At 55.2% G+C, this 17,110-nt stretch overlaps 1 protein-coding gene across 25 annotated transcripts in view; it reads right to left on the reverse strand.

The window, feature by feature from the left end:
• MACF1 (microtubule actin crosslinking factor 1) overlaps window positions 1–17,110 on the reverse strand; it is a 128,877-nt gene that overhangs the window by 37,765 nt on the left and 74,002 nt on the right. For all 25 annotated transcript variants that reach the window (XM_042015687.1, XM_042015689.1, XM_042015694.1 and 22 more), the window contains 6 exons: window positions 16,879–16,941; window positions 15,914–16,155; window positions 15,300–15,429; window positions 14,292–14,491; window positions 13,102–13,597; window positions 11,043–12,514 (listed from right to left, as the gene is read on the reverse strand). In XM_042015687.1, coding sequence (XP_041871621.1) covers window positions 11,043–12,514; window positions 13,102–13,597; window positions 14,292–14,491; window positions 15,300–15,429; window positions 15,914–16,155; window positions 16,879–16,941 — 2,603 coding nt within the window. The remainder of the gene's footprint in view (window positions 1–11,042; window positions 12,515–13,101; window positions 13,598–14,291; window positions 14,492–15,299; window positions 15,430–15,913; window positions 16,156–16,878; window positions 16,942–17,110) is intronic.

Raw genomic sequence — 17,110 nt, forward strand, 5'->3', positions numbered from 1 at the left:
GGCGGGGGGACGCGGGGGCGGGCGGGGGGCGGTGCCGCGGGGCGGGGCGGCAGCGCCGGGGCCGCCCCCTCCCCGAGCGCCGCGGTGCCTCCCGCACCCCTCCCGCGCCGACCCCCCCACCGGCCCCGGGAAGGGGGGACCGGAGCGCGACCCGGCCGGGGAACGGGGGGGATGCTCGGTGGCGGCGCGGGGGTGGTCCCCGCCCGCCCCGCCGGGGATGGCCCCTCCTCCGGGGGGAGGCGGCAGCCCCCGACAAAGAGCAGCAACGCCCTGGCTCGGCGGCGGCTCCGGCTCCGGCTCCCCCCGCCACCGGCCCCGCTCCCCCGGCCCTTTGTCCGCTGTTCCCCGAGCCGGCGCTGGGAGGGGGATTGCGGACACCCCCCCCCCACACACATCGGGTCTCGCTGCTCCTCACACCCGCCCTCGCACAAAGAACCGAGTTTTTAAATCACCGGAGGAGCCCACCCGAAACACCCCCAAAGTACCAATTTTACCTTCCCCACCGCTCTGCCAAAAAGCCACCCGCAACTTGCCACCGTTCCCCTCAACCACTGCAGGCTCTTTATCCTAAAAACCGTGATTTTTTATAGCCCCAACTCTAGGGCAGCAACCTGAGTCCTGTCACCCTCTTTTCCTCCCCCAAAACCCTTGGGTTTAAGAGATGGGGAACATTGGAAGTGGGGAGGGAGGCAGCCGGGCGCGTGAATCACCGCTGCGAAGTGATGCTGAGGGAAGTCACAGACTTGGGAGAGAAAACAGGAGGGTTGGGAACAGCCTCCACGCATCTCCAGGCAACAACCCGCCCCACCAGCCACCCGGCCTGCTACTTTGGGATGAATTATGGCATCGGGATAAAAATACAAGGTGTGCAATACAGAAAAACGTGCAGCATTGCACTCCAAAAGCACCAACACCGGGAGAAAAGGACCTCGTTCTGCTCTTTGCTGTGCCACAGCTTCACCAAAAGCCCTCCCACCTGGCCATGGTGAGCCGCAGGCAAGGAAGATGAAACCCTGGATATTTTTTGATGCATTGCCATCCTGAAAACACTGAGGCTTGGCCAAAGTCATGGTGTGGCTGTGGTGGGAGCCCAGCTTCCACATCCCCAAGCCCTCAGACCCTTCATCCCCATGTCCCGGCAGCGCATTCCCAAAGCTTTGTTTTGCTTTCGGAGAGATGGGAACGGATGTTTTGTGGAAGGGGAGGGTTCGGGGGGAATTGCCCATTAAACGGCCCAAAGTGCTCCTCGGATGGAGACGTTCGCACAGCGGGAAACCTTCGGAACCCCCTTTCCCCACCATTAAATATAACCAAGGAAAAGAGCAGGAGGCGGGCAGGGAGTGGGAATTCCAAACAGCCCCCTCTGCCCACCCAGGGCATGTCCCCTCCACGTCCCCCCGAGCCCTCCCGGACAGACAGCCGGACATTCAGCCCTGCAACCTCCTCCAGCCCCAGCTGCCGACACTGCCAGAGTGTCCCAACGCCTGGATTTTTCCCCTTGCTGGGGGACACCGCAGCTCCTGGTCCCTGCTTTTAATCCAGAGCAGCTGAAACAACAAGAGGACAACGGTGCCGTGCCAGAGCTCCGGCCACGCCGCCCGCTGCCACCTTGGCCGGGAGCTGGCGGAGCTGCACCGTTACCGCTCCGGGGCCCCTCCGCCAGGAATCCCAGGCATCCGGGCTGGGGCGCGGAGGCTTTTTTGTTCCACTGCGAAGAAGGAACGATCTCTCCCTCCCTCTCTCTCTCTCTCTCTCTCTCTCTCGCTCTCTCGACGTGGAGCTGCCCCGTTTTTCACAGCCAGAAATTCTTTCCCATTTCCTCACCGAGTCACGTGCCAGGAGCGAGCCGAGTCTTCCTCCCGACACATCCCCCCCCCCTTCCAACAGTTTCTAAAACCATCGGGGAAATATTGGGCAGGGATGGAAGCCAGTTGGAAACCTGCTGTGCCTGGCCCGAAGATCCCAGCCAGAACTCTTGCAGGTTCCCCAAATCACGGCTTTAAGCCTCCAAGTGCCACCCCAGCGATGGGGACAGGAGCCAACCAATGCTGGGAATTGCAAGGTCAGGGCTTTGCTGGGGCTTTGTGTCAGTGCAATGGATGGGTGAATTTTCGTCCTTTCAGGTGTTTCCAAGTGACCACCAAGACCCCCTCATTTGGCTTTTGCTCAGTCCCCAAACCTCCCACAAACAGCTCCCGTCACCCACTCCAGACCTGGTCACATCCTGCAAGTAAAACACCCTCAAGCCAAAACCCACCCGGAGGTTTTCCAAGACCTTCTCCAAGTAGGAGCATCCCCATTTGTCTCCTGAACCTGCTGGTTTCAAGCTTTCCTCATAAGGCCACCAGCCCCGGTGCGTGGGGACGCGTGCTGTCCCCGTCACGGGCTGATGTCACCCTGCTTGCGGCTGTGCTACATCCTGCCACCGCTGCCGCCACTGTTTACATGGCACAGCACTATTTGGACACCAAGGTATTTTTAGCTTTCTTTTAATGCATCTCAGCAGCTGGAAGCGAGGGACCTGTGTTATGAGACGAGCGAGAGAGCTCAGAGACAGGTCGAGATCTCTGATGGACGCATCATTTATGAGATCGGGGTGCAACCAGGGGTCTTCTTCGCCCTCAAAGCTTCTTTAAACTTCACCTTGGTGCCCTCCTGGCCTAGGAGTGCAGGGTGGATGTAGGAGAGCTCCTGGCTTGGCACTGTGAGCTTTGTCCCTGCTGGTCTTGCTGCCCACATCGTAAAATCATAGAATAGTTTGTGTTGGAAGGACAGTAAAATCATCTTCCACTAGACCAGACTGCTCCAACCTGGCCTTGAGGGATGGGGCAGCCACAGCTTCCCTGGGCAGCCTGTCCCCCGTGTCTGACTTCGTGTGGGTCACTGTGCCTCCCATGTCTGACTCCACAAGTGTCACCACTGGGCTGGAACACTGTGCCACATCCAAGCCAGGCAGAGTGGATAACCCCAAGAGTCTCCAGCCCAACAGAAGGACTCAGGGTGCATTTCACCCTCCCTCAGACACTGCAATAAAAGCACAAAGCCAAATCAAGCACTCACAAAATCTCCCTTAGAAACGGCGCTTTAGGCTGCGCTGGGATTTTGAGCAGAGGATTCATGTTTTTTAAAGCCTTTGCTGCGTTTGTCAGAAAGTCAGAGGGGTTTCTTTCCCTCTTGCTCTCCTCCTCACTCATCCCTTTTCCCAAACCTTTGTGATTGCCATTCCAGCGCCTGCTCCAGGCGGGAGCACCGGGGCTATTCCCACCCCGCTGTGCCGCGCTGGGTGCTCCCTCATCCCTCTGGCTCACAGCTGACTTCAAACCAATCTCACATCAGCGCTCTGCCACCACTCAATCCCTCTTCAAAGGCTACAGCTGCTGGGGATGCAGGGAGCCAGCACATCTTTAAATCAGCCATTTGGAACCTGGAGCCTGTTAATTCGGGACTCTCCTCCGCAGGGCTGTGGGAGGAAACCTCGGCAGGCTCCGTGGGGGTCTGCACCTTTCCACGGGGAAAGTTTTAGGAAGAGGTTAAAACCCAAACTCCCAGAGAAACCTCCTGCACTTTGGACGCACAGCTGCAGCGAGCGCCGTAAAAAAAAGAAAAATAATTAAATTTATTTTGCTCTTCCAAGAGTGCAGGAGCTGCACCGCAGCGCTTTCCCTGCAAGGCAGCTAATATAGATGTTGGTATAAATAATTCTCCCGAACGAAGCCTGGAGCCCACGTGTTGCAGCAGCGCTCAGGCGCAGCCCCACGGCGTTCAGCGTTCCCATGGAACCCCATCTTCGTGCACAGAGCGCCCCAAAACTCCCTGGCAGCAACCTGAGATGGGACTGAGAGACAAAGGTAGAGCCACGTGCCAGGGCCCGCGTGGCCAGGAGGTGAAAGCTGCTGAAATGCCCATTTCTGTCCTCAGCTGCTCCATTGAAGCACCCTGGGCTCTCCGGGCATCCCACTGCCCACGAACCGCAGAAGCTGCTCCCCAGAGCAAAGGGGGACAGCAGGGATGGGGTGATTAATAAAGTGCTCCGAGGCTCTTTAGGAAGTGAGGTAAGTGTGTTACCATCCGGAGAATCCTCTGCATGGGAGACATTTAAACCACTCCTTCAGCAGGAGAATTGGCAATTGTTCCTGAAAGGCTGCAGTGACTAATCCCGGCCTGAGTCCTTCCCTGCTTGCTCCAGACCCAGGGGCCACAGTCCCTCCCTTCCCAGTCCTCGCTTGGATGCTGTGGGTGATGGGAATGTCCCCACGGATCCCCCCAACTCCACGGCTGCATCCTGCCGGGACCAGGCTCCTCTTCCCTCCTCTGCTCAGTCCTTTGCAGACAAAAAGCTTCCCATCTCCTCCTCCCTCGGATCCTCAGCTCTCCTGGTCTTATGCAAAGCCGGTATTTTTAGTATCTCCTGGAAACACTTCGAAGTGTCATCACCACCAGCTAACGAGTGCTCCGGAGAGGGGACATTCCTCCGGCCACCTCCCTCAGCTCAGACCTGGCAGGGTCACCAAAGCATCTGCAAGTGGGTGGCTTTTGGAGCACTGAGCCACAGCAGCTCCTGAAAGGCACCATTTGATCACAGCCTGATTGTTCCACGGTCAAGAAAAGAAAAGGAGGGGAGAAAAAAAAAAAAATTAAATAAAAGCCTCGCTATGATTTGGTCGATCTCAGCAACTCTTGGCTTAATTCGCTCTTGTTCTCGGGTTCGGGGAAGTGCCTGTGCCTCCTGCTGACACGTCAAGGTCAAAGCCCACCCGCGGCTTGCTGATGAACCAGCACACTGGCAGCGTTCCCTCCGGGCAGGAGGAGCTCCAGGGCTTTTCCCTCCGTGCTAAAAAGTCTCCCCCAGTGCTAAAATTCACTCCCGAGGAGTGAGGAGGCTGCCCGGGCTGCTTGTGCTCCCCGTGCCTCTTGTGCAGGCACGAGATCGCCAGGTCCGCAACGCACCCAGCCCCACCAGGGCTCTGCAGCTTGGGCCACTCGCCCCAGCCAGGCTCGGTGACAGCCCTGTCACCCAGTACAGCCCGTGCTTATCACCCCTCCCCGTTTATCATCCCCTTCCCCAGCGAGGGGAGATGGTGCCTTTAAGGCAGCTTAACAGCTGTCAGAGAGGAGGCATTTCTGCGTGTGCTGCTGATGCTGAAAATACAAGCCAGAGATACTTTAAGTAGGTCTGGAAAGCGTTCAACGAGAAGACACCGTCACGCAGCCTGTCCCCACTCCCAGCCCAGTCCCACCCAGCTGCTCCCAACTCCACGACTGTCGGGAGCCGCACACATTCCTCCGGGGGCACAGAAGGGTTAAAAATACCCTCGGCCAGGCTGGGGCACAGCAAGTGGCAGAGTGTGCCTTGCCTGCCACATCCCGTTCTCAGAAGCCCACCTCCCCTCGCCCACCTGCTGGCCAGGCACCCCCAGCTATGGGGGCTTGGCTGTTTGGTGGGGTGTGGAGTGCCCAAAAAAGCCACCCCGGGGGTGTGGGCTGGGCGCTCGGGCATCGCCTGTGTGGCCACTTGTGCTGGCTAAGGATCACTGTCCCGCTGCCTCCAGAAATCAAGGCTTTGAGTGTCAATGCTTTGGTGTCAATGCCTTGTGCCACCAGCACATGGAGTCACTCCTGCTCTCCAGTTCAGCCCAGCAATCCCAAAATGGGATGCTGCTTTTCCTCTCTGCCCTCCTTAGGAGGGTTGGAATGAGATGATCTTTAAGGTCTCTTCCAACCCAAACCATTCTCTGACCTTCAAGAGCGGTTCTGCAGTGGCAGCAGCAGAGCTGCCAATCCTGGAGAGAGAACCACAAAACCAGTGAGGCTGGAAAAGACCCTTGAGATCACCCTACAAAGGAAGGTCACCCAGGGACCGCTGGGGAGCACAAGCTGCAAACCTAAACGGGACAAAACTTCCGGGGAGAAACCCAAACTTTGATCCTCCTGCAAAATATCCGAGGTGAAAGTGCAGGATGCTGGGCAGTCACGTCCCCATCCCACATCTCTCCCTGCCTCAGTGGCTCATGCAGGGGACACGACGAGGTCACACCAGTTGGCAGCCGCCTCTCCAAAACCGGCACCCTCAGGCAGGGACACCTGGCACAAACCCAGGGACAGCAGGCAGCAGTTAGGGGCACCTGTGGCACTTCGGACAGCACCGTTGACTCAGCTCCCTGGTGGAAAGGTTGGGGCAATTATGAGTCATAAATGAAGTGCTGAGAGAAGCTGACATCCCCCAGCCATGCAGAGGGGCAGGAGGAGGGCACGGGAGGGTTCGTGGGCTCCCCAGCCCTGGATAACTGCTGCCTTCCCCAGGGAGCAGCGTCAGGCAGCAGCACGGGAATGGCCACATGAGTAATTCTGGTTTGGGCCTCACTCACTGCATCACCACTCCCGGGATTTCTTTCCTGATTTTTTTTTTTTCTCATTGAAGCAGACAAAGAGGGTGCTGGAGGCACAACGGCTGCGCGGGCCCTGGCCGACCTGACCTGCTCTAAAATAAAACCGAGGCTTCAGTTATTGCTGTCTAGGGATTCTCCCTCCCCCCTCTTCATCATCCAGCACTAAACCTTTATTGGTGTGACACAGCAGAGCCAGAGTTCACCACATTGAGCAACTCCAGTTTCAAAAAAAACCTCCCCAAAAATGCCAGGAGGAGAGGCAGGAGCCCGAAATCCCATCCCTTCCCTCTGCTGCCTTGGCAAAGCCATCACCCACCGAAGGCTGGATGAGGGAGACCCCCTCCTGCTCCTCCCTCCTCTCCAGGGTGGGGTTTAATTAACTCTGGGAGGCGAGAGATCCTGGATAAACAGCTCGGCTGTGCCAGCTGCGGCAGGTCCCGGCTCGCCACATTCCTGTGCCATGCCCCAGCGCTGCCGAGCTCAGCTGTGGTGACAGCGGGAGCCACCAGCCCATGGACACGTCACCAGGTGTCCCCCCCCCTCCAGCCAACTGCACCTGCACCCACCCAACGTGACCCAACATGACGGCGACTCTTCGGGTTTCATTTTGGGGGAAGCGCTCCGGATCCTCGCAGAAATCCCTTGTGGCTGTTGAGCACAGCTCAGGGGGAACGCAGGGGTGATCCTGCTCTCATCGTCCTCACGGGGACAAAGCGTCCCCAGCAAAGCAGAGCACCCTGGCATGATGCAGCTGAGATTCTTTGCTGGAGTAAAGGTCCAGAGAAGCTGTGGCTGCCCCATTCCTGGAGGTGCCCAAGGACAGGTTGGACGGGGCTTGGAGCACCCTAGGATAGTGGAAGGTGTCCCTGTCCCTTCTCACCCATGACTGGGGAGGCACCAGGATCTTCACTTCTGACCACTGTAAGGTAGAGAGCCCAAAAATCCCTGCCAGCACCTCTGAGCCAGGGCTGAGCATTAACGCTCTGCCTCGTAGGTGAAATGTGGCAGCGTTAAGAATTTGTCCAAAAACAGCACCGTGAACCAAAGAGGGTCCCAGCTCAGAACTGCCAACGCCAAGCACAAGCCACGCTTTGAAACCCAAGTTCAAAACCCACCGTGGAAAAGAAAAACAAAAGCCAGGCTTAAGCTTGCTTAGCCAGGAGGCCAAGCTAGCCCAGCACAGATGTCTCCCCCAAAACACCCAGGAATGTGACTCCATCAGCTCCGTGGCCCAGGCTGATGGGTGCTCTTTGGCCAGACAGGACGAGCCCACGCCTGGGGCTTTCTGGCACCTCTGCTCCCAGCCAGCAAACCTCACCTCTGCTTCTTCAGCGTGGGAAGGAGGATGAACCACTCACGCTGAGCAGCACAAGCTTTGTCCCATGAGTTTCACGATTTTTGGGGTGAAGGGTTCTCACTTGGGGTTTTCCAGCTGATCAGGGGTTGCTGATGCTGGAGATAAAGCAATGGAGAAAGCCCCTATGGCTTCACATGAGTGACCCCCCCGTCTCATCTGTACCTGGGGAATCAAATATCCCTGGGGAATTCTGCTGTTTGCCAAACTGAATCCACGGGGCTGTTATGTTTAGTAACATCTCAACTGTAGCTCATTTGATTCCAGTCATTAAAATTTAATATCAGCGTAAGCTTTGAGAAACCTGAGCTGACAGCAGAGACAGTGGAGGGGGAAGAAGTGCCCCAGCCTGGAAACTCCTACGAGCAGCTCTTGCTGGTGCCCAGCACTTGTCCCTCATGCTGAAGAGCCCAACTTGGCCATGTGAAGCTCAGTGCAAAGATTCTCCCAACTTTTAACTCCTTTTTATACAAAAAAGGGGCTCCTCGGAGAGGCAGCAATGGAACGAGAGCCACTTGGGTTAAACTCCTGCTGGAGATCAGGAGTTAAAGATGAGGTTCCTTCGCTCTGACAGCTTAACATGAGCTAAACCCGTGTTATTTCTCCTGTGGCACAGCTGGATCCGAAGCGATTCATCGGGATGTCCATATAAGCACAGGCTCCAAACCACAGAAATGCCTTTCAGCTGCACTTGATCTCACCAGAAAACTCAGGGCTGAATCCGATGACCCCTTAAAGTCTCCTCCAGATGGGTTTCTTACAATCCTGACTGGATTTCCTGCACTCCCTGTACTCCAGCTCCACCCTGGATCGTCCTCCTGGCTTCTGATGGCCGTGGAAGCTGGTGAGGGTCCGTCCCCAAAATCGCTTCCGCTCGCTGAACCAAAACCCCTCCTGCAAACAAAGCTTCCCCCTGAGCACGATCCGACAGCTGCTTCCCAGCCTCCCGCCTCGGAGGAACCCAGCCAGGAGGAAAACTTACAGCAGGAGAGGGCTCATCCATCCCAAAGCCAGGATTAGTCCCTCTGTGACCTGGGAAAGGGGCTGGCGGGGGAGAGAGGAAATGCACGGATGGCAGCTTTCCAAAAGTTAAGGAGGTTGTGGCCTTTTGGGGCAAGTTCGAGGGAAAAGAAAAATACACGGGAAGCTTCAAACATAAGCTGCTTCCAAAGTCACCCGTTCCCAGCCTCCACCAGAGCCTTCAATGGATCCTCTTTATTAAAATCTGGACACAATGAGTCCAGAAGTGCCCACCTTTGTCAGGGCTCCATTGGCAACTTGCCTGGAGCCCCGGGGCCATGCCTAATTTGCATCTCATTTACACAGATGTTCATTAAAATTAATGCCTCAAGACATAATATCTGCCTGCATTTGAGCCTTCTGGACAGACAGAGCGCGACCGCTCCCGGAGAGCCCCCGTCACCCCATCCGTCACCCCATCCGTCACCCCATCCTCCCCCCGGAGCACTGCCAGGATGAGGAGCTCCTCTGCTCCACCAGGACGCTCCGGGCACGCCCCTGGTTTGCAATCCAAGGAGGGCAAGAGGTGTGATATTGTCTTAGAGAGAGAATTTATTGGGAAACAAAAGCCTGGCGCAACCAAGAGAAGCCCCCCGAGCTCCCCACAGAGCACGAGCCAGGCTTTTCCACAGCTCTCCCTCCAGGCCCTGCTGATGCCCTTCCACGTGCAGATCAGGATCTGGGGTTGTATTTCTCTTAGAGAGGACCAGAAGGCGAAGCTTTGCCAAGATCAGCTTTGGGATTTGTGCAAAAATCCCCGTTCCCGGGATGAACCGTGCACGGCAGGAATGGAGGAAAGGGGGAAAGGAGGAATGGAGGAATGAAGGAATGCTGCTGTAACCACGATTGCTCCATCCACCCCTCGTGCTTCTCCCCCATTTCGTTCCCAGCCAAAACCTTCCCACCACGGCTGCAACTTTCACTTTCCCACCCACAGAGGCCCCAGCTGCACTGCGTGGCCTCGATGGCCAACGAATGACTCCTGGTAAGGACACCTCGGACCCCCAAACCCCCTTGGCTCGGGTCACCCATGCCTTGAAGGGTCATCCTCAAGGTCACTGAGCTGTGGACCATGTGCAAAGCCCACGGTGGGTTAAGCTGCTCCTGCCCAGTCTGGGTTTTGTCATTGTTCCTAATGAGAGCTACTCAGCTGGGAATAATCCCTTGCTCTGCAGGAAACGTTCACTGATTTTAAGGACTAAAAACTCCTTTCTGGATATATTTGTTCCAAGTGACTCTGTGGTGTTTAATGATGAATTTAAATCCTTCCCATCTTCGCTCAAAGCAAACTGCCCGACACAAGCAACACCATCAGGTGAGGTTGAGTTTGTCCTACAAATACAATTCCAGGGTTTTTTTTTGGATAGGCATCCCCCAAAACCAGAAACACCTTGTCCTGGTGAAGGTTTCACACAGCTGCTCAAGTGGTGGAACGGGATCAATTAGCCATGAGATGAAAAGTAAATGGCTGTAAAACTGCTTCTCCCTCCCGCCCCCCCATTAACACCAGGAAACGAGCAGCCAGATGTAAATCAGCCCAATCATCAGCTCCTGAGCACATCAGGAATAGAAGTTTCACAGCAAGAGAACTTCTGAGCCGTATTAATGTAATTAATGTAGTGTAACAGCATGACCCGACACCATAACACTGTATGGAAATGCATCAAACACACTCACACTCTTCCCTCTCTCAAGTCTTGATGGTCTCCATCAGCTCCTTGCTGGAAATGTGAACAGTCCACATAAAACTTCACCTTGGTTTTACTCCCTGGGCACACTCCTCGTCTCACAGTTTATCTGTGGCTCTTTTTGTACCCAAGGATCCCAAAATGGACGCAATAAGTGACCCAGATGGAGCGAACAGCAAGCAGGAGTGGGGGGCCAGGCAGAGGCAGACCCACAGGATGATCTGATCCGGACTACACTCTTAAATTCACAGCTCAGACGGACTCAAATCCCTCCTTTCCTCCCCCAAAATCTAAATGCCACCCACCTCTACCAGCCCACGAGGTGCTGGCACGCCAACATCACACATCACCAGGAGAACAGGGATTTTCCTGCCCAACCCCAAAATCTTTCCACACCTTTTCACCACAGAGTATCAAGTCCACCAGCAGGATTTCACACCCTCCAGAGCAAGGATATTTCACTGCAAACCCACTCACATCACAGCAACAAACAACGAAGACGCCACGGCTTGAAGCCCACAAAAAACCACACCACCTTCAAGTGCCGAACCCCACTTTAAAGAAAAACCAAAACCGCCATGGAATCAAACTGACCTTGAAGTCTGCCAGCTGCTGGTTGATGGTTTCCACCTCTGTCCCCACCACCCACTGCAAGGCCTCGTTCTCCTCGGCCGCCGTGGTCATGTGGCTCAGCTCCTTCAGGCGGCTGTAGAAGTCCTCGACGCGGGACAGCGTCGTCTCCACCTGCTCCTGCCGGTTCCTGCCCCTCTCTGTCAGCTTGCTGCACTGCTTGCTCAGTGTCTCCAGCTCCCGCTTCAGCCCCAGCAAGTCAGGGCTGCCCTCGTCCTCCAGCATCTTCTTGCACTCGCTCTCGGAGGATGCAATGTCGGATCTCAGCTGGTGGAGCTTGCCCAGGAAGGCGCGGACGTCCTCGGCCTGGGACTGGAGGCTGTCAGAGTCCCTCCCTATGGGGCTCATGCTGTCCAGCTCATCATCCAGGTCTGCCAGCTGGGAGAACATCTCCCTGACCCTGCTGTTGAACTGGCCGATCCCTTCCAGCTTGTTTTCCATGAGTGCACAGCAGTCATTGACTTTCTGCTTCACAGCCTTGAAGTCCTGCTGAGCCACCTCAGCTTGGCTTAAGAGCTGGGAGCAGTCGGATCCGTCTGGAGCATCTTCTACCAGACCTTGAGTGAGGTTTTTCAGATAATCCACTTGTGGCTCCAGGGCCTGCAGCACCTCCTGCTGTGTCTTGAGCTTCTCCAAATTCTTGTTGCTGCAGGCTTGTGGCCCCAGGGCATCGTAGATCTCCAGCTGGTGCTTCGCCCCTTCCAGCTTCTTCTCGATGTTCTTGAAGCTCTCCTGGAACTCCTTGAGCCTCTGGGACATTTCTTCAATGGAGCCAGTCTTGGTTTGCAGCTCTTCTGTGATGGCATCCATCTTCTGGTTGATGCCGGCCTTCTCATCCCGGATGTCGTCCTCGTCGGTTTGGGAAGCGTCAATCAGGATGTCGGCAGCGCTGTTGAGCATCTCCAGCAGGGACCGGCGCTTCTCCACATCACTCAGCATGGCCTTTGACCTCAGAAGAGTGGCCTCCAGCTGCACTGGATCCAGGGTTACCTCCAGCTCTGCCATCCTTGCCTTGCAGTCCTCCACCCAGGGCAGGAGATCCTCCGCGTGCCGCTGGTACTTCTGAGCCTTCTGCAAGCAGTCCTTGAGCTTGGAGTGTCTGTCAGCAGCCTGCTTGCTGAGCTCCTCCCAGTGTGTTTTCAGGCTGACCAGCTGGTTCTGCAGAGTGGTCTTCTCCTCCCCAGGCTGGACCGAGAGCAGCAAAGATTCTCCCTCGGCCACAATCATCTCGTAGGAGCCGCTGTGTTGGTTGAGGCTCTTCTGGAACTCTTCTTGCTCCTGGATTTGGCTCTGCAGCCTCTCCAGTTTAGCAGAAATCGGTTGGCTCTGGGCTTGCTGGCACCTTTTGTCATCCAGCCAGGTCCTGAGTTCATCAAACATGTGCTGGAACTGCTGGGAACTCGCGAGTGCAGTCTGCAGTCGGTTCATCCGGTCGGCTGGAACGGGAATGAGATTAGAAGGCGACAATTAAGCTCAAATCAAATAAGCGAAGTGCAATTATTTAAAATCATCTCAGATGCACCAACTGTGTTTTGATTAACAGGAAGGAGCTTTCCATTGCATCACCAGCCCTCTTTGCTCACTGATTCATAAATTTCTTAAGTCGTAAGAGGCAGTGATGATGCAGAAGTCTCAGCTCTCCGGACTGGTCTCTAAACGTAACCTCTGAGAAACCAGAAGATGCATCCCAAGACCAGAGGATGACCACTGGGGCTTCTCCATGCCCCAATATGAATTTAGGAACCTGGGTTTTTTTTCCCAAGCACGTGCCACCCCTGCTTGTTGAGGAGCCACATCAGTGGGGCTAAACACCTCTGCTCCCTCTCCAGGCTCAGCTATTCCTGGAGTTTGAGCTCTCCCATGCTTGGTCCCACATAAAACACCCATGAAGAACCCTAAAAAGGGATAAATGGTGCTTCCCCTATTATTTTTATAAACCCAGTGATGGGAGAGCCCTTTGGCAAAGAGCAGGGGTGGAGCTTGACATCCCAACATCTCTTAAGCAACCTCTCCTCTATCTCACCTGCCAGATCTTCCAGCCCTTTGAGGGGCAGTGCCACCGTCTCCAGACGTTTCCTCAGCTCATCTTTGAGGTACTGCTCCCCAATGAGGATGGAGAGGTCATCACAGAGGGTCTGAGCCTCTGAGATCTCCTCCTCCAGCTGCTCCAGGTCCGAGCGGATCTCACTGGTCTCCTCCAGCTGCTGTTTGACAGCATCAGGCTGGGTGCTGATGGCAGACTGGCTGCTCAGGCGCTGCCCAACAGCCTTCACCTTCTCTGAGAGGCCCTGGAGAAGCTCCTGGTACTGGGTGCTCTTTACTATGGCTTGGTCGATCTGGCTGGAGCGGGAGTTGAGGCGCTCCGTGAGCTCGGACCATTTCTGGTTGACCCCTTGGAGCTCATCCCGCACCTGGCTGGTGGATGGAGAAACATCTCCAGGGCCAGTCAGGATGCTCTGAGCTGCCTGGTTGAGCTGCTCGTGCTGTTGTCGGCGAGCTTCGAATTCCTTCAGCATAAACTGGAACAGAAACAACATTAAAATGTTTGCATAAAACTGACAGCTCCGAGTACACACAGTCAAAACAAAGCAGAGCTCCAGGGGCTTTATCCAGCCCATGGAATCAGCAGGAACAGGCCTTGGGGTGGGACAGCAGTTGGGCTGGGTAGCCCAGGATTTACTGTGACCTTGGAAGTTAAAAAGCTGGGAGGGGTCTGCGACTCCAGGACTTTTCTCTCTCTCTCTTATTTGTCTCGTAATGTAGCATAAACCACTTAGATGAGATGGAAATCTGATTATCTCCACTGGGGCTTTTTTTTTAGCTCCGTGATGTGGCTGGTTACAGCCATGTTAGGATCTGGAAGCAGGAGGAATGGAAGGGCCAGGCTGACAGGCAGAGGGGCAGCATTAGCAAGTCCTGCAGAGCGTCAGCGCAGGCCTTGTTTAAAGCAATTTCACTCTCCAGGAGAGGCCAAGTGATTCACTGGTGAGTCAATCCAGTGCGGGAAGGGAGCTGAGCACTGCACCCTTTTCAAGTTACTCACAGCAGTCTGGGCTCAGCGGGGTTTGGAGGACTTGGAAGAGGAGCCACGAGGTCTCTGAACACTCACGGCACGCCAGAGCGCTCGCAAGGCAAGCACGACCTTCCACACCACTCTGGGCGAGACACTCCCCTCCATCCTGAGCCCACCGTGAAGACACAAACCCCTCTCACCTGCACCTGCTGCTTCTGAGCGTTGAGCATGTTGGGGTCGATGGAGAGGGGGCCCAGCACGCTCATCATCAGCTCCTTCTCCATGAGCCAGGGCCGCAGCTGGGCCTCGGCCGCCTGGAACGTGGCCAGCTGGGTGGCCGACTCCTCCAGCTTCTGCTGCCGTGCCGCCGTGGCCTGGCTGGCCCTCTCCCACCTGCAATCTGAAGCACCACCTCTGTTGGCTGGCATCAAGCCCCTGGCCTGCCCACCCCTCCATCACCAAGGTTGTTTTCCCCTCCCCACGGTTCTCCCGAGGGGAAGTCTCCTCTGTTTTCCAATCAAACTAGTGTGGCTCTATCCACTCTCCATCTCCTAAGCCATTACCCAAATCTAGTGGCTACGTGATCTGGAAGCTCCTAGGAAAAAAAGCCTTGCAAGCAGGATTTCTGTGCTCTAGTCACTACTACTGTGAGCTGCTCTGACCTTGGGTGAGCCATCTCACATCCCTGGCCCGATAAATGAGGATACTCTCGTGTGTACCTGTCCTCACACAGCACACTCAGATCTCCTGGACGGACAACTCCATCAACAGGCTCCTGCTATTTCAAAGAAGAGAATCTCTGGGCTTCTTTTTGAACACACAGCCTTGTTTAGTCAACACTTAATTACCTAGGATAGCCTCACTAATGATTAGAATTTTATATCAAGCAGTGAAGCTTTTAATCAAAATAATCAACCCGTGCCTCTAACACATTTTCACCCCCGCCCCCTTTTTATTTTTTTAAGGAGCAATTTAAGGAGGCAAGTCTTCAAAATCCACATCCATCACAGAGATTTCATTAATCACGACAGGGCTCATCTCAGGAACACCTTCCACACCAGACAGCTCGGAGATAGGTTTGCTATTTACTGAATTTTAATTAGAAGTGACTCTGCTCTAGCGTGACTTTGGGATCGCCCCACACTCCTGAACCACGTCTAACGTGATGTTTGCAGACAGAAGCCTCATTAAGTGCTTCAGGCACTTACTCAGGTCTTCCTGCATCTTCTTCCAGTTCGCTGCTTCCGGAGAATCTGGATATTTCTCCAGCAAGCCAGAAAGTGCTTCCTTTACCTTCTGGATCTTCCCAGAATTCTGTTCCAATTCAGCCAGAAATGCCTGGAAAAGAATGATTTGAACTTCCTCAGATATGGGGCGAAAGAATCACCGAGTAGGAATGGAAAAGCAGCTACAAGCTGGAGCTGGACAATTCCTCTTCTTTGCTCTTTAATGATATCAATTTGTTAGCAATAGTGTGAACTAACTTGGCTGCAAGGGCAGGGAAAGGCTGGGAATTGCTTTCCAGGAGAAGCTGGAGTGGCCCAGCAGCAAGGGCTCCAAATTATCTCCTTTTCCCCCAGCCTGACAGCAACAGGTCTAAAAGCAAAGGGGAACTTGGGGCTGCTGCTCCATGGATCTGCCTGGAATTCCTGATCCGGGAATGCCCTTCTTTAACTCAGGGTAAACCCTTGTGACTAATCCTGTGCAGTAAAGCACATCTCTGGGATCCTTTGGGAGATGCATGGCAGAGGGGTGCAACTGCATGATCTCCAAGGGCCACTTTGTGATCCTATGATCCCAGAAAGTCGCGAAGAGAAATCACCTTGTTGTGCTCAGCCTGGGCTCTCATCGTCTCCGTCTTGGTGGGCGAGGAGGAGGCGTCCAGCTCCGACAGCGTCCGTTCTTTGGACTCCAGCCACTTGAGCATGGAGCTGGCCTCCTCCTGCACCTCCTGCATCCTGTCCAGCATGGCCGAGAGCTGCTGCTGGCGCTCCCGCAGCGCCGCGCCCAGCGCCTGGTACCGCCGGCTCACGTCCGACACGTCGCACTGGATCTCCGTCAGATCTGCGCCCAAAATCCAGCCCGGGGTCAGCACCACTGCCCACGTTCTCCACCCCAGATTATCAGGTTCTAACCTAGCCCCAGGCAGCCACAGACAGCTGAGATGAGGAGCAAGAGGCCACGCTCCGTCCGTCTGTCTGTGGAGTGACATCGCATCATCCTCACCTCTCCTGCCACGGGGGATTTTCCACTTGTCCCCCCTATGCCCTTTGACAGTTTACAAACAAAGCAAATGCCTCTCTGTTTGTGAGCCTGGTGCAAGCTGAGCCCCCCTTTGATAAAGCCACTGCTAATACAAGGTTAAATAATTTGGCACCGAGGTATAAAGCCATTTTTATGCACCTATTATCTCGCTGAACCGGCAAACTAACAGCAGATAAGGGGCAATAATTAAAATTGCTCTTCAAACTGGAGGGCTGGATGCCGTTATAATCCCGCAGAAGCAATAAATTTAATTGCAGGCCTTAAAATGATCTCCCATTTATCAGCTCCTAACACCACCTGACGAGGTGTCAGGGTGCTGTCGCTCCCCAAGGCTGCCCCTCTCTGTCCTTCAGCCTGACCTCCACCCTCCATCGCCGCAGCTGAGAATTCCCAACCCATTGCCAAGCTCACTTCCCTTCTACTGGGGTGCTGACGGTGTCACACTGAGGTTTGTATTCCCAGGGAATGGAAGTGCACGGACAAAAAAGGGACGTGGCTCGGCAGCGCTGACAGTGAGCTCACCTTTGCACGTGTGGTACCCGTTCACGCTGCCTCCTGAGCCTCCTGGAGCAGGCAGAGTGGCACCTGGGCAGAGGGGACGGGGACAAGGGGGACAAGAGGGACAAGAGGGATGAGACAGAAGTGTTAGGGATGCAGACAGCAAGTGAGGAATGGCTGCTGCATGACAGGGACCACCGAGCACCGACGCAGCGTCTCCACCGCCCGCCTGCCCAGCACTGGCATTAATTCAGTT

This window comes from Corvus kubaryi, unplaced genomic scaffold (genome assembly GCF_017639235.1).
Source record: "Corvus kubaryi isolate FWS band 111438036 unplaced genomic scaffold, C.kubaryi_AGA036_p1.0 split3-37304, whole genome shotgun sequence".
Taxonomy (NCBI): Eukaryota; Metazoa; Chordata; class Aves; order Passeriformes; family Corvidae; genus Corvus; species Corvus kubaryi.